Source organism: Notolepis coatsorum, assembly GCF_963971535.1.
Source record: "Notolepis coatsorum genome assembly, chromosome: 18".
NCBI lineage: Eukaryota > Metazoa > Chordata > Actinopteri > Aulopiformes > Paralepididae > Notolepis > Notolepis coatsorum.
The window spans coordinates 44,404,153-44,428,376 of NC_140182.1; the positions used below are offsets into that span (position 1 = coordinate 44,404,153).

Consider the following 24,224-nt stretch of genomic DNA (forward strand, 5'->3'; position numbering starts at 1 on the left):
CAACAACCATTCCGTGGGTGAACTCATTGAGCTTAGTTGTCAATTAATGATACTAATACTAATCTATACAATCACCTGTTGTTGAATAAATACCATTACTTTCTAGTTATTACTAAAAAAACAGTATATATAAAACAGTAGCTGTAAAAAAGAAAAGAGAAAAAAGTTTTATAATTTATATAATATAATTTAATTCTTTTTTTTAATGTATGCACTGGTATCGGATCAGTATAACCAGACATAGACCACCTCTAACTCTAACCCCTAACCAGACCTAGACCACCTCTAACTTTAACCCCTAAGTTAGGGTTGTGACTTAGGTCCGGATAGGGGTTAAGAGTTGGGTCTAGCCCTTTACATCCATCTATCTAAATAATAATAATAATTATAATGAATGCTTAACTACCCCTAAGTTACCCTAACCAGACCTAGACCACCTCTAACTCTAACCACTAAACCAGACCTCTTCCATGTGGCACTTTTAACACTGACCTCAGAATGTGATTTTAATATAATGTTTTTATGCAAGCAGATTGCAATCATTGTGTACTACTACTAGTACTACTGTGTGTTCTGTTTACTTAGTTTACAGTATCCTGTTATAGAATAAACCGCTGCCAGACACAGCAGAGAGAGAGAGGACAGACAATACAGAGAGGACAGACACAGCAGAGAGAGGACAGACATGGCAGAGAGAAAGGAAAGACACAGAAGACAGACAGAGTTCAGCGTCATCTCTCTGGTCAGAAACAACGTCACCACATCCGTAATGCTCTCTTTGATGCATACATTGGACCATGTCTACACCAACATATACTGTAGGTGCAACAATACATTGGACCATGTCAGGCGCCTAAGGAAGTTCCAAGTCAGTCAGAAGATCCTTAAGAACTTCTACTCATGTACAATAGAGAGCATCTTGACTGGCAACATCACCTCCTGGTTTGGGAATAGCACTGCACAAGACCGAAGCAGACTACAAAGAGTGACACGTTCAGCCGAACGCACAATTGGAGGAGGGCTCCCCACCCTCCAGAACATTTACAACAAGCGTTGCAAGGGCAAGGCTAAGAGAATCATTAAAGACTCCAGTCACCCGAACAACTGCCTCTTTGAACTGCTGCGGTCAGGCAAGCGATACCGGAGTCTCAAGGCGAGCACAGAAAGACTCAGAAGAAGCTTCTATCCCCAGGCCATCAGGCTGCTAAACGAACAATGAATGAACACTACACAACAACAACCACCAAACGCACATAGCACACACATCCACACGCACACACTCACTTTAAAACAAACACACTGTAGCACCCACTTCCACACACTTTATATTTATTGATGAAGGATTGCACTACAACTCGTACACCTTACTGTAAATTGTACCTAAATTGTACCTCATCCCATTTCTGCTTTGCACTAGATAGTACTGTACATTAGTACACTGCATAGTATTGTATATTATATGGTAACTCAGAACATTGTACATATGTCTATACCGAAACACTGTGACCTCATTTTTCTTCTTCTAAATTACATGCTATATTATGTTATTTGATACTATCTTGTCTAGCACAGTCTCTGGAGCGTAACAGTAAGAAGCATTTTGTATGAAAGTATTCTGTACTTCTGTATGACAACTATTAAAGAACTTGAACTTGAACTTGAACATGTCTACACCAACATATACTGTAGGAGCAACAATACATTGGACCATGTCTACACCAACATATACTGTAGGAGCAACAATACATTGGACCATGTCTACACCAACATATATACTTCCTGTGTATCACTTGTGCCACCCGACTCAGATTCCCCTAGGTTAAAAAATAAATACGCAATTTAAATCAGAAAATTTTCCATGTTGACTATTTCTGACAAGTTTTTTTTCCGTTATCTAAAAATAGACAAAAAATGTCATCCGTTTTCGTCGACTAAATCTAGACTAAAACAAAAAAGACAAAATTGAGACAAAAACTGACAGACTAAAATGCGCAGACATTTAGTTGACTAAAACTGACTAAACGAAAAATAAATGAAGATGACTAAATATGATGAAAATGAAAAAGGAGCACTTGACACATGACTAAGACTAAAACTAAAATGAAAATAGCTGCCAAAATTAACACTGCCCTCAAGCCCCCCTGTCATCCCATTCCACTGGATGGAAGAGAAGATGATGAAGAGGAAGAAGAGGAAGAAATGAATGAGAATAGAATAACTGGAGGCGGGATAGGAGAGAGAGAGAGAGAGAGAGAGAGAGAGAGAGGTTCTGGATGGAGAATAAACTGATTGTGCTGGAAGGAAAGGAAGAATAGAGAGAGAGAGAGAGAGAGAGAGAGAGAGAGAGAGAGAGAGAGAGAGAGAGAGAGAGAGAGAGAGAGAGAGGATAGGACTGTAGGCTTTCTGATTTGATTACTCTGGCAGAACTGATCCTCTCTCAAATAGCCTCCCCCGCTCTCTCTCTCTCTCTCTCTCTCTCTCTACACCTCTCACTCTTTTTATCTCTCTTTCTCTACATCTCTCTCTCGTTCTGTCTCTACACCTCTCTCTCCCTCTTTCACTCTCCTTTTCACCCCCCCCCCTCTTTCCATCTCTCTAAACCTCAAAGTACAATCACATCAGTTCTTCATTGCCTCATCCCTCCCTCCCTCCCTCCCTCCCTCCCTCCCCTCCCTCCCTCCCTCCCTCCCTTCATCCTCTGAGATGAGATGTAGGCTGATGGTACAATAGGAAATGGAGGAAGAATGGCAGGAAAGAGGTGAATAATGGGGAAAGAGAGAAAGGAGAGAGTGGATGAGAGAGGAGAAGTGCCACATCTTCATCCTTTTAGTTGTAGCTTTTATTCTTTCATTTAATTGTTTATAACACTCTGACATAACATCTTACATCAACACGGTGGGGGCGTGTCGTGGTTGGAGGGGGACGCGGGTAGTTTGAGTGCAGGCCTGCCGCCTACTTGGATTGTTTGTGCGTGGTGGGGGGTGTCGTTTCTGTGGGCTGCTTTGTTGCCTCTGGTCCTGGTGGCCTTGCCGTTGCGGGGGAATTGTTTCTATGTTTTTGCTTTTGGATTCTGTGGGGGGATGGCGGGTTGTGTGCTCCATGGCCTGTAGCCGTGCTGGGGGGGGGGGGATTCTGGATGTTTGGGGTAGATGGACATGGGTTGGTGATTGGATGGGGGGGGCGTGTGGCGTTGTGGGTGGTTTGGGATGGCACTGGGACCCTTTGGGACACTTTGGGGGTTGTGGTGGGTTCTTCATGTGGGGGCACCCTGGGGTGTCGGAGGACTGGGGGTGTTTGGCGATGGGGGCTGGCCGGGGTCCATCGGGACGCATGTGGGGGGCTGGTGTTCGACTCTGGGGAAGGTCTGGGGGGGGGGTTGGTTGGAGCCTGTAATGGTTCCCCCGGTCCTGCTCCACAACCCCCATTTGTCCATGGACATTTTCCCCCCGGTCCTGCTCCACAACCCCCATCTGTCTATGGAAATTTCCCATACCTGAACTACGGCTCTCAACCACCAGGTAGCCTAGTTCAGTGTATTCACCTTTGTGTTCTTGTACTTATTAATGTCCTGTTTGTCATCACTAATCTGTTGTGTGTTCATCTGTTGTCGGTGCTGTGTCACCATTGTCTAATTTAGTTTTGTTGTATCTATGTGCGTTTGGTCTTGTCATGTTTTGTATATTCTCCCTGTTATGTTTTCTGTTTAGTCATCTTCCCAGCTGTGTGTCATTCACTAATCATCCTCTTGTCTCTAATTAGTTCTTGTACTTAAGTGTTGTTGGCCCAGCACGGTTTGCTGGGTCATTACTTTTGTTTGCTCTCACCGTCGTGAGTACTCTGTGTAGTTGTGTTTATATCGTTTTGAGACCACGGTCTCTCTTTTCTTTTCTAGTTTCAAAGTGTTTCCTTTTTATATTATGCTCTGTGTATCACAAATAAAGTGCACGTTATTTTGAAAGAGCCAACCACGCATTCCGCCTCCTGTCAATTCTCTCCCCGTGTATCTGCTGCAATTGGGTTCCACACACCACCAATGCCAACCAAACGTTCCACTCGTAACAGGAGCCTATGGCGCCTGTGGCTTCGGCTGGACCTTTCCCGGACCTTCCCTGGAGTTGGGTGCTGGTCTCTTGTGTGTGCTTTGGTGGATTTTGGTTGGTTTTCATCGTTGGGCTCCCTTGGTTCGCTGGCTGTTTTTGGGGTTCCTTGCGTGGGGGGCTCGCTGCGGCTTCTGCTGTGTTCCGGGATGTCCCGGTGTCGTCTCGGACCGTCCCGATCCTGCATGTCTTCTCATTTGGCCGCTGTTGTGTCTGTCTGCTTGAGTGTTTGGAGTCGTGGCTCCTTTGGCATGGCTGCGGGTCCTGGGGTGCGTGGCCTGTCATTTCTATGTGGAGTTATGGGGTGGGGGTGTAGGGTACACTGTTTTTTCTCGTGGTGGCGGGGGCGCCGGGAGCAGGGGAAATGGCGCGGCCCGCAGGGGTGGCATTCCCGTCGCCGTGCATGGCTTTGTGTTTGTGTTTTCCTTCGGTCATGACGTGCTTTATCGGGGGGTGTGTGTTTCAGTTGGGGTAAGTGTGCTGGACTCATGTGCAGAGTTGAATGGATGAGTCGGAAACGATGGTTGCTCTTTCACAATTAACAATGTTCTTTATTTGTGAAACAACGGAGCATAGGAAGGCACGTAGCAAAATGATACAGGTGAGACGCGCAGTCTCCACAACCTGGTATAACGTAACGAAGGAAAGGCGAGACAAAACAAACTCTGCAAACGTCTAATAAAAAAACAAACACTTTTAAAAGGGGAAAGGAAATGAGAGACAGTAGTCTCCAAAAACGAGATAGCAGTCTAATCCAAACTGAATGATGTTTGCGGGGCACACATCAACACGGTAAATACACTTTATAATAACACGAATACAATATAAGCAAAGCACGACACCGACCGCGGTATCACAATTAACCTCCAAGTGGGAGCGATAACAAATGCTTCTGGTAGAGTACTCACGTCTGTGATCAGTGAACAACTGACAAAGTAACAGCATACCAGGGGAACATTATGTTGGGAGGCAAACAATACACAGCAGGTGTTAATCAGAGCAATCAAGACAATTAGGACAAAGGAAATGGTGAAATACTCCGGGGGGCGACGCCAGGGCTTTTGCTCCCAGGTGAGGGCAAAAATCCCAAACGTCACAGTGTGTCTTGGAGGGGGATCTGGTAGGGATTGATGTGTGGGGTGTTTGGGGGATTGACTGTTCCAGGGGGGTTCACATGCCTTCGAGCGACATTGTACTTACTTTATGCCTATTCTTAAGTCTGCACGTTACATTGCACTACTTTTATTGTCTTTTATACCTATTCTTATGTCTGCAATTTATGCATTGTTTTTTATTTTGTTAATTGTGTGCTGATTTAATGCCTATGTTAATTGTATACTAATTGCTGTATTGTATGTAATTGCTAATTGCATGCTCCTGCGGTCCATGTGTGAAAAAAGTACAAAATAGATAGTTATTAATATTTATTATTGTTATATGGTATATGTGTGCATTGAAATGTCTGTAAAGTCTCGACGATATTGAAAATGAGGGTGACCTCAATTGTTTTTTCGAGAATAAATAAAGGTTTGAAAATACGCCACTTTCGGCACACGTGAAAGGGTTCATTCGGACTCATACTACAGTAAGCCTAGTTGGGCCCATTCTGCCTGTGAATGACTTGTGATTTAAACACGTGTCCAGATAACTGGGTTAAGCAGTAGAGCATGTATATATATTATAGGGATGACCCCTATTAGTTGATTAGTCGACTAATCGGTCGAAAGGAGCCGTAGTCGACTAGCCAACCTCTTAGTCGAATACAAAAAAAAGAAAAAATATTTATACATTTTTTTTTATCATTCTTTCCAAAAGAAAAGAGGCCTAGAAGCGTGGCTAACGCTAATGGCATGCATACCATGCTTTTGCAGAGGACAAGAAGCCTTCAGTCGACTCCTTCAGATATTAAGCACCCCCCCACAGCCCAAATGGAATGATAAATAAAAAAAATAATGTTAATTTTTTTTTAATATTATATATATATATATATATATATATATATATATATATATATATTTTGTCAACCAATAGTCGACTAACAGCAAATTTTGGCCAATCATAGTCGACCATCCAAATCCTTAGTCGGACACAGCCCTAATATATTAGTATATATATGAGCTATTCTAGCTAATGTTGTTTTTACTATGTGGAAATGGATGTTGTGTGTCAGTTTATGGCTTATGAAAAGAGGGGAACGAGAGGACAAAAGTAAATGACAGAACGACAGGAAGAGAGGATGTTATTAACAGACCTTTGTGTCATATAAATCAGGATCCTGCTCTCTCTATCTCTCTCTCTTTTTCTCTCTCAGTCTCTGCCTCCCCCTCTTTCTCCCCCTCTTTCTCTCCCTCTTTCTCTCCCTCTGCGTCCCTCTTTTCCTCTCCCTCTTTCTCCCTCTCTCTGCCTCCCTCCCTCCCTCTCTCTGCCTCCCTCCCTCTCTCTCTGTGTCAGGGCGGATGCTCAGTAGGCCACTCAGCGGTTAGTGGGACCGTAGAGGGTTCCAGTGTTATTCTGAGTCTTCCTGTGCGCTAAGGAGAGAAACAGGGCACCCTTCATTTGGAAATTAAGTTTCTTTTTTCTTTTTTCATTTTTGGAGGCACAGCCATGCAAGGGACTCGGAATCCTCAGAGCTATCTTCAACCTGGCAGTGCAAACAACCACCCACCGCATAGTTGACCTCTGTGGTGCTATATCACATCCTGTGTGATAATCTGACGGTGCTGTGGTTAGGTCAGACCTGCTGATGGTCTCATGGTAGTACCTCCAGCCAGCCAGTAGACCAGCCAGGCAACCACTGCATAGCTGCTTCCCATCTCTGTCATCAACTTGGAAACAGTTGGATCCAGAGAGTGCCTTCTTTCCCCTCCATTCAGTTCTTACTACTTTTCAATGTGTGTGTGTGTGTGTGTGTGTGTGTGTGTGTGTGTGTGTGTGTGTGTGTGTGTGTGTGTGTGTGTGTGTGTGTGTGTGTGTGTGTGTGTGTGTGTGTGTGTGTGTGTGTGTGTGTGTGTGTGTGTGTGTGTGTGTGTGTGTGTGTGTGTGTGTGTGTGTGTGTGTGTGTGTGTGTGTGTGTGTGTGTGTGTGTGTGTGTGTGTGGTGCGTGCGTGCGTGCGTGCGTGCGTGCGTGCGTGCGTGCGTGCGTGCGTGCGTGCGTGCGTGCGTGCGTGCGTGTGTTTTGCCTGTGGTTTGTCAATGGAGAGATGCCTCATTAGCAGATGACTATGTAAGCCAGTAAGCAAGCAGACACACCTATTGGCCAGGTTGTAGAACAGATGAGAACCACTGGATCCACCATAGAGGAGAGAGAAAAAAAGTTAAGTAAGTAAGTAAAGTCATTTTCAAAAGGACAATAGTTACATTCTTAAAGGACCCAGGGTTTATTTCACAATGTTAGCTATTGCAATAGTTGACTGAGAATATATTTGGCTCCAAACTGTTCCCCTAGCGACAGAATTCTGGTGAAACCACCTATAGTCCATTCAGAACACAGTTGCATCTGTGTTTGGTTGAGATATTGGAAGTCATCATTAGTATTGTTAGCAAGGCCAGTCCAAGTCAACGCGTCTAAACAGCATCTCCTAAAGATATGGCATGCATCGACCGTCCAGATTCCTATCTGTTTCATGTGATAGTTCACTCTATAGAGACTATAGAGCAACAAAATGTTTTAGTTTGTTTGTTCGAAAATTTTGAAAATGGCTAATTAATTGCTGCCTATCGTTCTTTATGGAGATCGACGACTCTAGGTTCAAAATAAATCACATAGCTTTCCTTTAAAACCCAATCTGTACCTTTAAGTGCCAGGATCCAGGGAAGCTGTCTGAGGGAGAGTGGGGATATTGTAGTGTGAGCTAAGCTTGTTGTTGAATCCCTGTTGGCCTGTCTCTGTTGGTCTAATACTCCCTACTCCAGTAACACCTAGTCACTCCCTGTAATCCTCCCTGTGTTTAATTACCTGCAATGCTGCTGAGGAAGCACAGCCAGACCCACTGTTAGCAGTAATAGTGTCTGAGCAGCAGAGAGCTGTCCCGTCTGATAGATGCATCTGCCCGTGTGTGAGTGTGTGTGTGTGTGTGCGTGTGTGTGTGTGTGTGTGTGTGTGTGTGTGTGTGTGTGTGTGTGTGTGTGTGTGTGTGTGTGTGTGTGTGCACGACAGAGGGAGAGTGTGTGTATGTGTGTGCTTTTGTGTGTGTGTGTGTGTGTGTGTGTGTGTGTGTGTGTGTGTGTGTGTGCATGAGAGAGGGAGAGTGTGTGTGCATGAGAGAGGGAGAGTGTGTGTGTGTGTGTGTGTGCATGACTCAGGGAGAGTGTGTGTCTGTGTGTGCACGACAGGGGGAGAGTGTGTGTATGTGTGTGTGTGTGTGTCCATGAGAGAGGGAGAGTGTGTGTGTGTGTGTGTGCATGAGAGAGGGAGAGTGTGTGTGTGCACGACAGAGGGAGAATGTGTGTGTGTGTGTGTGTGTGTGTGTGTGTGTGTGTGTGCATGAGAGAGGGAGCGAGTGTGTGTGTGTGCATGAGAGGGGAGTGTGTGTGTGTATGAGAGAGGCAGAGTGTGTGTGTGTATGAGAGAGGCAGAGTGTGTGTGTGCATGAGAGAGGGATAGAGTGTGTGTGTGTGCGCATGAGAGAGGGAGAGAGAGTGTGTGTGTGTGCATGAGCGAGTGAGTGTGTGTGTGTGTGCATGAGAGAGGGATATAGTGTGTGTGTGTGTGCGCATGAGAGAGGGAGAGAGAGTGTGTGTGTGTGTGTGTGTGTGTGTGTGTGCATGAATGAATGAATGAATGAAAACTTTATTTAACAGATTGCAGAATGGGTACAATACAGTACGGCTCAATACATACAATTGTTAAGGGGATGCAGACCTGAGAAAGACGTTTGTCTTGTTTCCATCAGGGTCCCCCATTTTCAATTCATATATGAGCGAGTGAGTGTGTGTGTGTGTGTGTGTGTGTGTGTGTGTGTGTGTGTGTGTGTGTGTGTGTGTGTGTGTGTGTGTGTGTGTGTGTGTGTGTGTGCATGAGAGAGGGAGAGAGAGTGTGTGCGCATGAGCGAGGGAGTGTGTGTGTGTGCATGAGAGGGAGAGTGTGTGTGTGTGTGTGTGTGTGTGTGTGTGTGTGTGCATGAGCGAGTGAGTGAGTGTGTGTGTGTGTGTGTGTGTGTGTGCATGAGAGAGGGAGAGAGAGTGTGTGTGTGTGCATGAGCGAGGGAGTGTGTGTGTGTGCATGAGAGGGAGAGAGAGTGTGTGTGTGTTAGTGTTGTCAAAAATATCGAAGTATCGATACATATCGATACTGAATATTTAAAATGGTTTCGATACTAATTTCCCGAAATACCGATACTTTCTGCATTATCGGTACCAGCTGGCGAGTGTTCTACCTCAAGTTGTTGACGCGCTGTTCAGAGCACGCTTGCCCCTCCGCCTGCTCCGAGTCCAGCCCTCCCCCTCAGAGCCGTCTTCAGTTTGTAAATAAACATTTTAGCTGAGTGAAGATGCTCCGCAACTTGTGCTTGTGGATAAAGAAAACAGCAGAAGTGCTGTTTGGAGGTACTTCGGGTTTGAGTAAACAATGAAGGACAAGCTAAAGCTGCCCCAATGCTATTTGCAAGCGGTGTTAGAGCAGTGCCAACGAGGATCTCCATAAAGAAATGAAAGAGGTTCGTGACAGACAGCTGCTCTTTCAACGTCACTGTGACGGAAGCATTAAACCATTAACTCTAGTTTAATACATGATACGTTGTCTACTGATGGCGCATAATATCAACAGCTGATTCGTTGTAACGTTAGAGCTAGCTACTGTAACGTTACTAAAATGCTCTGAGCATAGCCTCTCTCTCTCTCTCTCTCTCTCTCTCTCTCTCTCTCTCTCTCTCTCTCTCTCTCTCTCTCTCTCTCTCTCTCGCTCTTGTTATCTTTAAATAAAAATCGAAACTGTTACTAACTGTAATACAAACAAAACAGTTCAGTTTGTCAGGTACATGCAACACAGATTACAGTGTTTACATCTGTCTGCTTGGGAAAATACCATGTTCTGCATCTGCAATTAAAATGATTGATTGAAGTGAGATGAACAGTTATTTTTAAATGTGTGATCTAAAGATAAATAAAGGGTTTTAAAAGTGTTATATTTATCTTCTCTTATAGTACCAGAGAGAAGCTGAGGAGAATCAACCAGCAACAAAAGCTAAATTTGTTTAAAAAAAATTATAATAAAAAAAAAATATATATATATATATATATTTTTTTTTATATCGAAATGGTATCGAAGTATCGATACTTTTCAAGGTATCGTATCGAAGTCGAAAATTCCAGTATCGTGACAACACTAGTGTGTGTGTGCATGAGAGGTAGAGAGAGTGTGTGTGTGCATGCATGAGCGAGGGAGTGTGTGTGTAAGATAAGATGAGATATGTATTTACTTTATTGATCTCTTGGGGAAATCCAGGCATCATAGCAGCATGGAGGGGGGAGGGGAGGTACAGGTAATAGGTAATAGTTGATGACATAAATATAGGCAATAAAACTATAGTGAAGATAAAAATAAACAGTGTAAACAATATAATTAATTAACCCAACATTATTCATTATGAATCAACATTCATCAGTTCTTATTTAGGATATATATTTAGATCCTTCAGAAAATGTACCTCTTGTGTATATGTACCTCTTGTCTACCCGCGAAACTTTGCACTTCTCAACGAGGTTACGTTTCTTTGTTGTTGTGTAACGCATGGGGGACAGCATCAGTTATGACTCGCTCTCTGTTATCTGTAATGGACTTTTTAATCATAGAGTCAAGTCATGATCACATTTTTGTGAGACGCCAGTGGTTGATATTGATAAAAACATACATTTTCAATTGATGCACCTACAATAACAGAAGGAACTGGAGGACATGTTAAAAGACCCCCCTGATCCTCTTGAGTGGTGGAGATGAAATACGGACTGTTATCCGTCGCTCTAGCCATGCAATCCCTGACACTTCAAAACGAGACACTCCGCTGCTGTCAAAGAATATGGACACGTTGGTGTTTCTGTGCAATGACGGCGCATCAGAAAACAAAAATCAAGTACTAATGGACCACAGGAAAAAGGTACATAATGCTGGTTATGTTATAGCCATAAGTAATATATTTACATTGCGTATAGGCAAAAGTCCAAAACAGCACCCAGTAGTCAATGATTATAGTCGTGGGTGAGTTCTCTCACCACTAGACTAAGCCACCCACCCACCCTGATATAAACACAGACCTGTATAAAGCTCTGATTAGACCTGTTTAAAGCGTTGATTAGACCTGTTTAAAGCTTTGATTAGACCTGTATAAAGCTTTGATTAGACCTGTATAAAGCTCTGATTAGACCTGTATAAAGCTTTGATGAGACCTGTATAAAGCTTTGATTAGACCTGTATAAAGCTTTGATTAGACCTGTATAAAGCTTTGATTAGACCTGTATAAAGCTTTGATTAGACCTGTATAAAGCTTTGATTAGACTTGTATAAAGCTTTGATTAGACCTGTATAAAGCGTTGATTAGACTTGTATAAAGCTTTGATTAGACCTGTATAAAGCTTTGATTAGACCTGTATAAAGCTCTGATTAGACCTGTATAAAGCTCTGATTAGACCTGTATAAAGCTTTGATTAGACCTGTATAAAGCTCTGATTAGACCTGTATAAAGCTTTGATTAGACCTGTATAAAGCTCTGATTAGACCTGTATAAAGCTTTGATTATACCTGTATAAAGCTTTGATTAGACCTGTATACAGCTTTGATTAGACCTGTATAAAGCTCTGATTAGACCTGTATAAAGCTCTGATTAGACCTGTATAAAGCTTTGATTAGACCTGTATAAAGCTCTGATTAGACCTGTATAAAGCTTTGATTAGACCTGTATAAAGCTTTGATTAGACCTGTATAAAGCTTTGATTAGACCTGTATAAAGCTCTGATTAGACCTGTATAAAGCTTTGATTAGACATGTATAAAGCGTTGATTAGACTTGTATAAAGCTTTGATTAGACCTGTATAAAGCTTTGATTAGACCTGTATAAAGCTCTGATTAGACCTGTATAAAGCTCTGATTAGACCTGTATAAAGCTTTGATTAGACCTGTATAAAGCTTTGATTAGACCTGTATAAAGCTTTGATTAGACCTGTATAAAGCTCTGATTAGACCTGTATAAAGCTTTGATTAGACCTGTATAAAGCTTTGATTATACTTGTATAAAGCTTTGATTAGACCTGTATAAAGCTTTGATTAGACCTGTATAAAGCTTTGATTAGACCTGTATAAAGCTTTGATTAGACCTGTGTAAAGCTTTGATTAGACCTGTATAAAGCTTTGATTAGACCTGTATAAAGCTTTGATTAGACCTGTATAAAGCTCTGATGAGACCTGTATAAAGCTTTGATGAGACCTGTATAAATCTTTGATTAGACCTGTATAAAGCTTTGATTAGACCTGTATAAAGCTTTGATTAGACCTGTATAAAGCTCTGATGAGACCTGTATAAAGCTTTGATTAGACCTGTATAAAGCTTTGATTAGACCTGTATAAAGCTTTGATTAGACCTGTATAAAGCTCTGATGAGACCTGTATAAAGCTTTGATTAGACCTGTATAAAGCTTTGATTATACTTGTTTAAAGCTCTGATTAGACCTGTATAAAGCGTTGATTACCTAAAACAGAAAAAAGCATTTCATATAAAAGTATTCTGTATTTTTGTATGAAAACTAATAAAGAAACTTGAACTTGATTAGACCTGTTTTTCTTTTAATTATTATTATTATTATTATTATTATTTATTTTATATATCTTTCTTTTTTATTTATTGTCATGTTATTTATTTTTCATTATGCCTATGAGCAGTTTTGTTTTGGCCTTTGTCTCTCAATAGCATAATAATTGCAACAATAAAGCCTAATGATAGCATGTGATGAAGCCATAATAATAGTCGTCGCAAAGCTTAGAATATTCAATGATCATTTATGCTGAAGCTTTGAAGCCCAAAAGAAGGACAGCCCTGGTATTTAGTATGTGTGGTATCTGTGTGCAAACGTATGTGTGTGTGTGTGTGTGTGTGTGTGTGTGTGTGTGTGTGTGTGTGTGTGTGTGTGTGTGTGTGTGTGTGTGTGTGTGTGTGTGTGTGTGTGTGTGTGTGTGTGTGTGTGTGTGTGTGTGTGTGTGTGTGCGCGTGTGTGTGTGTGTGTGTGTGTGTGTGTGTGCACGTGTGTCATTTTATTACCTGCTGTCACTCACATCATCCACATCGCTATCGCTATCCTCCTAAACATTATTACCCTTTCGTTACATATCTGCCATCTCACATGCATGCCAAGGTGTGTGTGTGTGTGTGTGTTTGTGTGTGTGTGTGTGTGTGTGTGTGTGTGTGTGTGTGTGTGTGTGTGTGTGTGTGTGTGTGTCTGTGTCTGTGTCTGTGTCTGTGTCTGTGTGTGCATGTGTGTATTTGAGGTTACTAGATACTTGAGGAGTGAACCACATTCAATTATCTTGGTCGTCCAAGTGATTGTTAGTGTCTGCTTGGCATTCAGAGCCACGTTGAGGCAGATAATCCCAGCGTGACCCCGCTGGGTCTCTTCCACTGGTTACTGTATCTGTCCGTCTCTCCATGTCGCCTGCTTATTGGTTGTTTAGCTCCAAGGTAAGGCGGGTCTCGTCTAATAGTTATTGTTGCTAAGGGCTGTAGTCTGGAGTGTGGTAATGAGAGACCACCAGGCTCTACGTCTTGAGACCCAACCAGCAAAACAATCATTACTGCAACAATTACACAGTGAGAGAGAGAGAGAGAGAGAGATAGAGAGAGAGAGAGAGAGAGAGAGAGAGAGAGAGAGAGAGAGAGAGGGAGAGAGAGAGAGGTATAGAAGAAGAACAAGACGGGGAATGGTTGTTTGTGTTGTGTTAGGGGAGTAACAATATTGATTCAATACATTTATTCAAAAGGAAAACAATCTAATTAATTTGCTGGCAACATGCTATATTGATTCAGATAGTTGTTATTTTGTCCAGATTCAAAGAACGGTGCTTCGGGTTTGTCTGAGCTAAACAGTAGAATTGCACCATCGACAGCATTTGTTGGTGTCTTGAAGGGAAAGGGTGTTAGGTGACCGTGTCAGCTGGACCACAGTATGTCCACAGGGCTCCAGAGGAGACTCACTTTTTACATTGGTTGCACCAGCACATAATTTAGGTGCACGGTGCACCAAAACATTTTCACCGCGCCTTTTGCCTAAATCCAGGTTTAATATCTATTACTCATTATTATTATTACTCAACATTAAAACAGAAAATTATATTGAAAAAAATAAAACATAACAGATTCCATAGTCAGGGCCCTATATGCTTATTGAATCAATTTGAATAGCCTAATAACTATTTAAATGTGTTGCCTGTCTTATTTCTGCTTAAACTGGAGTTATTATATAATAACATTGCTGTACCTTGTGCATGTGCGTGCTCCACCTCGATGTGGCCAATTAATATTGTAATGTTCTGGGGTTTTGTGTGTCGCTCTGTTAGCTGGGGGTGTTGTTTCCCCCCGGGGGAGATATGGAAGATTGCACCGGAAGTTAGGTTGTTGTCGTGAAGCGAACGTTTGAGCAGGTAGCTGTGTGCATCACGAGCAAAGTATTAACCTGTATGTAACCCTTTGAGCTGGAATTAAACCACCATAAAGGAATGCAAACTCTCCTCATCCTTCCTGACGTTACGGTATGACTGATCGCTACAATATGTTAATCGGTCTCCCGGCGTTGCGTAATATGCGGCTGTACACAAGCTCACACTCCTTTGCAGAGACGTCTGTATCTCCGTCAATCATGAAGGCCATGTTGCTGTTTTTCAGTGTCTGCAATGACCCCTATGAATTGGGCACAGGCAGTGCCATTGCTGTACGTTGGGTTGACGTTTAATCAGTTTTTATTCATAAGGGTGATCTGCGACTTGAATTTTGTAAACGGCAGCTCTTCTTTGGCGATATTTTTTTTTTTATTCACTTTTTCTCCCATTTTTCTATTTTTCTCCCATCCCAATATCGTCCAATTCAACCCTCCCCTGTCTTCGAACGTTGTTTCTTGCCTCCCACAAGCCGGCTGCAATGTGGACTAAGTCATACATAGCACGAGTCCCCTCCGATACTCGAGGTAACAGCCGTCGCATCTTTTCACCTGCGTGGCTCGATCTTTCAGCGTCGGGGGTCTGGGCTTTGGAGGGGCTCCGCCCCCGTCGCTTCTTGATTCTACTGCGCAGGCGCACCAACCGACCTGTAGGAGTCGCTGTCCACAACGCCCGATCCCCACCCTTCAGTTTCCCTCCCCGTAATACGGCCAATGTGTATTACTGTGGACGACCAGCTAAACTGAAAGCAATGTGGAGAGCGGGGCTCGAACAGGAGGCATCCTGTTCGAGCCTAGTCTCCAGCATTCGTTGCGAGCGCCTTGCCCACTGCGCCACGTAGCCGCCCATTCTTTGGCGATATTATAAGCCATGTTAAATTGTATCTTCATTTCGACCTCATCGTTTCTTCTGTTTGCTGCTGTCTGGCGCATTATGTCGCACACCTGTCACGGCACATTATGTGGTTTTTTATTTGAGACGCTGTGCTTTTTTAACGTTTCAATTAGCAAAGTTGATGCTCCAATAGCAAACACAGTGCACATGGTTTTGTTTACCCCGTCATTCAGCGAATAAGAATGTCAGGGTGATGATCAGAGCCAATCAGAGGCAGAGCGGGGCTGGTCTTTGCAGAATGCACATACACACAGACAGACCTGCTGGAATATGAGGTGCACCAGTGCGACAAGGGGAAATATTCAGTCGCACTGCACTGATTTTTGGGTGCACAGTGCGACCAAAACAGTCGCACTCTGGAGCCCTGGTCCATCTGTCACAGGAGAGAATTGAATTGTATCGCATAAGACATCCTAACAAAATGTGCAATATTGCCAAATATGGGATGGTAGAATCAACAGCCCTGTTTGTGACGTTGTATCTATCTGTCCGTAAAGCAGCCACTTCATCCATCCCTACAGAACCGAGGCGTCCGGCGATCCAAAACCCGCCTGGTTCAGGTCTAGTTTTGGCCGACGGTCTCTGGTATGGGGGAGTTTCTCAAGGTACTGTAGCTGGGATAATATGGTCCCATGTATTCGATTGGTCTAACGTTTCAAAGGGGGGGGCGGAGTTGAGTGTAATTAAAAGAGATTTGCATTTTGAAATTCAGGAGAAAAAGGTCATGTGAACTAGGGATGCTCGATATTGGCTTTTTTACCGATACCGATATACCGATATTGTCCAACTCTTAATTTCCGATACCGATATCAACCGATACCGATATATGCAGGGTTTCCCCCCCCCCAAAAAATGGAATAATTTCAGGTAATTAACATTACATATCTCTTGTTGTGGAATTAACACAACATTATGCATACTTTTGACAATAAATAAAATCATAATTTGTTCTTACTTGCTTGCCTGGGTAAATAAAGGTTATAGAAATGTAAATTTTTTATTTATGAATCTTTTTAAAACCGATACCAATATTTTCCGATATCACATTTTAATGCCGATATCGGCATCCCTAATGTGAACCTAATGGCACCAAGCGCACAACAACTACGACCTCCATCGCACGTAACGAGCCGCGTCTAGGGGGGGCCAACTTTACCAAACCGAAATAGCCAACACGACAGACACGACTATTGGACTTCCATACTCACAATGACCTGACTCTCGGAGTGTTCTTCGAGGCCTTGGCGTGTTTTTTTTTTTTTTTTTTTTTTTTTTGATATTTTTCCCCCTCCATTTTCCTCCGATTTTCTCCCATCCCAATGTTAGTCGTATGCCAATTCCCAGTCCCTTCCTGGTCGCTGCGCACTTACCCCCCACAGTCAGATCATCTGGGAGAGTGGAGGCTATCACGTGCTTCCTCCGACACACGTCCAGCCAATCACCGCTTCTTTTCACCTGGCAGCGCGGATTCTCACTGAGAGGGCGTAGCGACCACACTATCCCCCTCAGGTCCTATCCGCGCTTAGCAGGCGCCCCGACCGAACTGTAGGAGTCGCTGTTTACAACGACCCGGACCCACCCCGCCAGCTTCTCCCACCCTCTAATACAGCCATTAGTGCGGACGGCCAGCCAAGCTGGTGACAACCCCGGAGCTGTGAGCTGGATTCGAACAGGCGAATCCAGCCCACAGCTCCGGGGTTGGTGACGAACGCAATGCCTTGGCGTGTTTTGAACGTGGGCGTTGATCACAGCGCTTAATGAAAACCAGGTGACCGGCGCGGCAGCGAATGAGCACGTCGAGGGATACCGACGTCAGAGAGGTCGCCCCCTTGTGGTCGGTCGAAGATTGCAGAGGCTTGTGGGTTTTGTAGAGTAGTTACCATGGAAACGAGTAAAGATTCAGATTCAGACAACTTTATTGGTCCCGCGTGGGGCAATTCATATTTGCAGCTTACAAACAAACAACAAAACATCTCAACGACAGCACGGCAAATAAAAAGAGAAACACTCCATGTGATACAATCCAGCAATAAAAGTAAAAGTAAAAACAGACAACCAAGTGCAAAAGGCTACTTAAAATGACTACTGTCTGTGTTTAAAAGTCTGATAGCCGAGGGGACAAAATATTTGGCGTAGCGGTTGGTCCTACTTGGTGGGACGTCATAACGGCGGCCAGAAGGCAACAGTGAAAACCGCTGAGACAGAGCATGGAGGGGTTGATTTGTGATGCTCGTCCCCTTCTTGACCACCTGGTCCGATTACAATTACAAGATTACAATATGAAGAAATATGTATTCTCAAAGATTAATGTAAAACATTTGTAACAGTAAAATAATGAAATAATCTATCCCTCCGTCAAAGATTATGATGAACCTACACAATACGGGTTGTACTGATAGTTGTGGATGTTCACTGGGCTCCTGCAACGGAGGAAATCACAGTGGAGCCTCACTCCCCAGGGCTATAAGTAGCTATCTCTGTCCCTCTCTCTCTCCATCTATCTCTCTCCATCTATCTCTCTCCTTCTATCTCTCTCCATCTCTCTCTTTCTCTCCTGAGTCTTCTTGTGTAGCTCGATCTCTGTGTAGGCGCTAGGCGGAGCACTTATATTGGATCTAGGTCAATGGAGATTGTGTGTGTGTGTGTGTGTGTGTGTGTGTGTGTGTGTGTGTGTGTGTGTGTGTGTGTGTGTGTGTGTGTGTGTGTGTGTGTGTGTGTGTGTGTGTGTGTGTGTGTGTGTGTGTGTGTGTGTGTGTGTGTGTGTGTGTGTGTGTGTGTGTGTGTGTGTGTGTGTGTGTGTGTGTGTGTGTGTGTGTGTGTGTGTGTGTGTGTGTGTGTGTGTGACGTGTGTGTGCTTGTTTGCTTGTTAGTTTGTTTGTTTGTTTGTTTGGTTGGTTGTGTGTGTGTGTGTGTGTGTGTGTGTGTGTGTGTGCGCATGGCACATAGGTGTTTGTTCATGTGTTGTTCATTCATTTGTTTCAAGTGCACATCTTGTGTGTGCAGTATGGGTGAATGTTTGTGTCTGTTGTGTGTGTGTGTGTGTGTGTGTGTGTGTGTGTGTGTGTGTGTGTGTGTGTGTGTGTGTGTGCAGTATGACTGTTTGTTTGTGTGTGTGTGTGTGTGTGTGTGTGTGTGTGTGTGTGTGTGTGTGTGTGTGTGTGTGTGTGTGTGTGTGTGTGTGTGTGTGTGTGTGTGTGTGTGTGTGTGTGTGTGTGTGTGTGTGCAGTTAGAGAGGCACACCCGTGGTTAACCTCAGGGTGGGGCGTTCTGTTCCTCAGTGAATGTCCAAACCAGCAGCATATGGCTGCACTCACCAGCTCTGAGCCTTGTGATGAATGGAGGGTGTCACAGCACAGTGATCGAGGCCCAGACCACTGTGCTAGCTGTTAGCAAGCTAGAAGGCTAGCTAGCTGCAGCCCCTCTCCCTGATGTAGAATGGTTCAGCCCATAGCCAGCCATGACTCTGCAGTAGGGGTGTGGGTCAGAGAGGAGAGGAGTGGAGAGGAGAGGAGAAGAGAGAAAGGGAGAGGAGAGGCTGGGAGAGGAGAGGAGAGGAGGGGAGGGGAGGGGAGGGGAGAGGAGAGGAGGGGAGAGGAGAGGATGGGAGAGGAAGGGAGAGGAAAAGAGAGGAGGGGAAGGTATGGGAAGGGAGAGGAGAGGAGAAGGGGGAGCGGGGAGGAGAGAGGAGGGGAGGGAACCAGGGAGTGAAAGGTTAGCGTACCTGCACTGTCAGCAGCATCCACTTGCCCCATCCATCTCTCTCTCTCTCTCTCTCTCTCTCTCTCTCTCTCTCTCTCTCTCTCTCTCTCTCTCTCTCTCTCTCTCTCTCTCTCTCTCTCTCTCTCTCTCTCTCTCTCTCTCTCTCTCTCTCATATTCTCTCCCTCTCCCTCTTTCTTTCTCTCTCTTTTTCCTCGCTCCTCTGTCAAAATGCTTAGTCACTGCAGTGAATCAATACCGTACAATGTACATTCAGCTCAACATAGCTGGTGCAATGATACCTATGTGTACACTCCATCCCCACACCTGTACACCATATAAAACACACACTTAACACAAAGCCCGCCCCTTCTTCCTATTCCAACCATAATGACGTGCATCTCTTCTCCTCCTCGCAGCCCAAGCTGATGGCCAAGGACCTGCTGGATCTGGTGGCGTCTCACTTCAACCTCAAGGAGAAGGAGTACTTTGGGATCTCCTACACGGACGAAACGTAAGTCACGTGATGTCGGAAAGGTCTTGGAGAGGCTACAGGGTCACAGGTGCAGGTTTCTTCCACAGCCCAGTGCTGGTCGTATCTGAGTGGACTTTTGCGTGAATGCTTCGCTCCAGACAGTGCAAACGCTGCTTCGCTCCAGGTGGTGCAAACGCTGCTTCACTCCAGGTGGTGCAAACGCTGCTTCACTCCAGGTGGTGCAAACGCTGCTTCGCTCCAGGTGGTGCAAACGCTGCTTCGCTCCAGGTGGTGCAAACGCTGCTTCGCTCCAGGTGGTGCAAACGCTGCTTCGCTCTGGGTGGTGCAAACGCTGCTTCGCTCCAGACGGTGCAAAACGCTGCTTCGCTCTGGGTGGTGCAAACGCTGCTTCGCTCCAGGTGGTGCAACCACTGCTTCGCTCCAGACAGTGCAAACGCTGCTTCGCTCCAGGTGGTGCAACCGCTGCTTCGCTCCAGACGGTGCAAACGCTGCTTCGCTCTGGGTGGTGCAAACGCTGCTTCGCTCTGGGTGGTGCAACCGCTGCTTCGCTCCGGGTGGTGCAAACGCTGCTTCGCTCTGGGTGGTGCAAACGCTGCTTCGCTCCGGGTGGTGCAAACGCTGCTTCGCTCCGGGTGGTGCAAACGCTGCTTCGCTCCAGGTGGTGCAAACGCTGCTTCGCTCCAGGCAGTGCAAACGCTGCTTCGCTCCAGACAGTGCAAACGCTGCTTCGCTCTGGGTGGTGCAAACGCTGCTTCGCTCCGGGTGGTGCAAACGCTGCTTCGCTCCAGACGGTGCAAACGCTGCTTCGCTCCAGGTGGTGCAAACGCTGCTTCGCTCCAGGCAGTGCAAACGCTGCTTCGCTCCAGACAGTGCAAACGCTGCTTCGCTCCAGACAGTGCAAACGCTGCTTCGCTTCAGGTGGTGCAAACGCTGCTTCGCTCCAGGTGGTGCAAACGCTGCTTCGCTCCGGGTGGTGCAAATGCTGCTTCGCTCCAGGTGGTGCAAACGCTGCTTCGCTTCAGGTGGTGCAAACGCTGCTTCGCTCCGGGTGGTGCAAACGCTGCTTCGCTTCAGGTGGTGCAAACGCTGCTTCGCTTCAGGTGGTGCAAACGCTGCTTCGCTCCGGCTGGTGCAAACGCTGCTTCGCTCCGGGTGGTGCAAACGCTGCTTCGCTCCAGACAGTGCAAACGCTGCTTCGCTCCAGGTAGTGCAAATGCTGCTTCGCTCCAGACAGTGCAAACGCTGCTTCGCTCCAGACAGTGCAAACGCTGCTTCACTCCAGACAGTGGAAACGCTGCTTCGCTCCAGACAGTGGAAACGCTGCTTCACTCCAGACAGTGGAAACGCTGCTTCACTCCAGACAGTGGAAACGCTGCTTCGCTCCAGACAGTGCAAACGCTGCTTCGCTCCAGACAGTGGAAACGCTGCTTCACTCCAGACAGTGGAAACGCTGCTTCACTCCAGACAGTGCAAACGCTGCTTCACTCCAGACAGTGCAAACGCTGCTTCGCTCCAGACAGTGCAAGCGCTGCTTCGCTCCAGACAGTGCAAACGCTGCTTCGCTCCAGACAGTGCAAGCGCTGCTTCGCTCCAGACAGTGCAAACGCTGCTTCGCTCCAGACAGTGCAAACGGTGAGACGTTCACTAGAGGTGCAGAATGTTTCCGCTTTCAGCAAGAACTTCGCCCGACGCGATGGAGCAAGAAAGAAATGATTCTGGTAAATGTCAACACAACGCACTTTTGTCCAACGGTCAAACTGACACAAGTGAGACACTATTTCTACTTGCTGAACGTACGTGAATGTACTATAAGAGAGCAGACAGATTCATGCGCCACAAAACTAACAGAGAGTATCGTTGTCCATTGGTTTGTTTTTGGAATTAGAACTAATGTAACTATACATATGTAGAGACGGCATGTATAATTTTTCCAATGTTTAGCAGGAGGGTCGTTGAAGAAGCTGTTTTCTGTCTGTTTTAGATTCTGGAGACGTGGTTTATATACATGCTGCTGCTTCCACTCTAAAGCCTCTGGGCTCTGTATGTCATGCTGTTATTAGATTCATCACTGGTGACAGTTATGGTACCAATATGTTAAGATCGGGTGGTCCTCTCTGGCAGAGAGACATGACTTGCACTAGCATCTGTTTCTGTATGAAGCCATTATTGATGATCTTCCACCCTACATCACTTCATTGCTGGACCTGAACTCTGGACCTTATCACATTCGCTCTGGTGATTGGTTTACGCTTAAGGTCCCCAGAGTTTGCGCTGCATTAGCTTCTGTGACCCGACGCGTGGGACGTTCCGCAATGCACTTTAAAACTCTGTTGATCAGTTTAAATCTTTCACCACAATGTTTAATTGATTGACTTTTCTGTGTTTGTATTTATTATGTGCTGTATCACTCGGATCACAATGTACGTGTCAGTTTCAGAAGACATTCAGCCTGTTAGAAGCAGACAGAAGTCTGATGGAGAGGAATTGCGTTGTCAGCCTCTTGTCCATCAAACAGATACTCCTTGTTGAGAAATTATTTAACCCTTTCACTACCACACTACCAAAGGGTTAACCCTTTCACTGTGACAATACAGAAGGTTAACCCTTTCACTGCCACACGACAAAGGGTTAACCCTTTTACTACCACACTACAGAAGGTTAACCCTTTCACTACCACACTACCGCCCTGTTTCTATTCTTACCTCCATCTCGAAAGTCGAACCGGTCTAAAAGTACCTCGCGGAAAAAAGTTATCTACGAATTCCAATCTGGCTTCAGAACATCCCACTCCACTGACACATGCCTTCTCTATTTGAACGACCACATCAAACAAGAGGTGGATGCGGGCAAATACTGCGGCATGGTCATGCTGGACCTCCAAAAGGATTTCGACACTGTCAATCACTCCATTCTGATTGACAAACTAAAAGCAATTGGTTTTGATGAAATTAAAGATGAAATTACATACCTGGGTTCCATCCTAGAGGCAAATCTTTCCTGTGACAAAATGGCAACCAATGTAATAAAAAAAGTCAACCAACAAACAAGATTCTTATACCGGATCTCCTCTCTGGTAAACAAGAATACCCTGAAGACTCTAACAGGAGCACTCATTCAAGGGTACTACGACTATGCTTGCACCTCATGGTACCAAAGCACCTCAAAGGCACTAAAAGAAGATTACAAACATCACAAAACAAACTGCTCAGACTACTGCTAGACCTTACTCCTAAAACCCACCTCACCCCTGCCCACTTTGACATCCTAGGATGGTAAATGGTAAATGGCTGCTTTTTTATATAGCGCTTTTATCCAAAGCGCTTTACAATTTGTTACTCACATTTTACCCATTCACTCACGCATTCACACACCGAGGCAGAGGCAACCATGCAAGGTGCCAACCTGCTCATCGGGAGCAATTGGGGGTTAAGTGTCTTGCTCAAAGACACATCGACACGCTGCCCTGGAAGAGTGGGAATCGAACCGGGAACCTCCGGATTGCCAGACGACTGCTCTACCTACCGAGCCACTGTCGCCCTGCTTAGAGTAGACGACAGAGTACAGCAACTTGCAATGGGCCTGGTCTACAAGATACACTACACCACTAAGGTACCCATGTACATGTCGAGATACTTCTCAAAGGTCAGTGAATACCACGATCACAACACCTGAGGGAGCTCCACAAATCATGTCCAACCCAGATTCGGCTCAAACAAGGGACTAAACACGTTTCGCAATTATGTCACAACAATGTGGAACGCCCTACCCACAGCCGTAAAAAGATGTGAAATTGTGAATCCCTACCCACCATCAAAACCACTCTAAAAAAGCACCTACGGGAGGCCGCAATTCGAAACTGGCCGCGTTAAATGTCCAAACCCCCCCAATGTACAGTTTCCTCCCCCTCAAGTGTATCAACTTTTAGAAATTCTGTCTGTAAATAAACAGTACTGTATATTTGTATGTCGTGTATGTCATAAATGTTGTGATTTGAAAATGGGGGACCCTGATGTAAACAAGATGAAAGTCTTTCTCTGGTCTGCATTCCCTTAACAATTGTGTGTATTGAGCCGTACTGTATTGTACCCATTCTGCAATCTGTTAATACAATTTTAAATCAATCAATCAATCAAGTGTGGTAGTGAAAGGGTTAACCTTCTGTAGTGTGGTAGTGAAAGTGTTAAAACGGATGTGGATCGACACACACAGTCAGTCAGTCTGAGCGCTCATTAAACCTTGATGAGTAGAAGTGGGTGTTTTAAGGTGATGATGATACACAGGAAGCACTTTGAGACAATGGACAAGGTCAGTGCTGTCACCACTTACTACCGACAACATTTCTAGTGGTTTTCGCTTTACATTTCTCTGGTAAATGCCTTGATTTTGCCCTATTTTCTTTACTCAATTCCC

General features: G+C 44.9%; 1 protein-coding gene across 1 annotated transcript in view; it reads left to right on the forward strand.

The window, feature by feature from the left end:
• The window catches only part of LOC311245346 (FERM domain-containing protein 4A-like), a gene marked incomplete at its 3' end in the record, with an annotated part of 51,364 nt that overhangs the window by 8,349 nt on the left and 18,791 nt on the right, over nucleotides 1-24,224 (forward strand). The window contains exon 3 of the mRNA XM_084335189.1: nucleotides 19,738-19,832. Coding sequence (XP_084191315.1) covers nucleotides 19,738-19,832 — 95 coding nt within the window. The remainder of the gene's footprint in view (nucleotides 1-19,737; nucleotides 19,833-24,224) is intronic.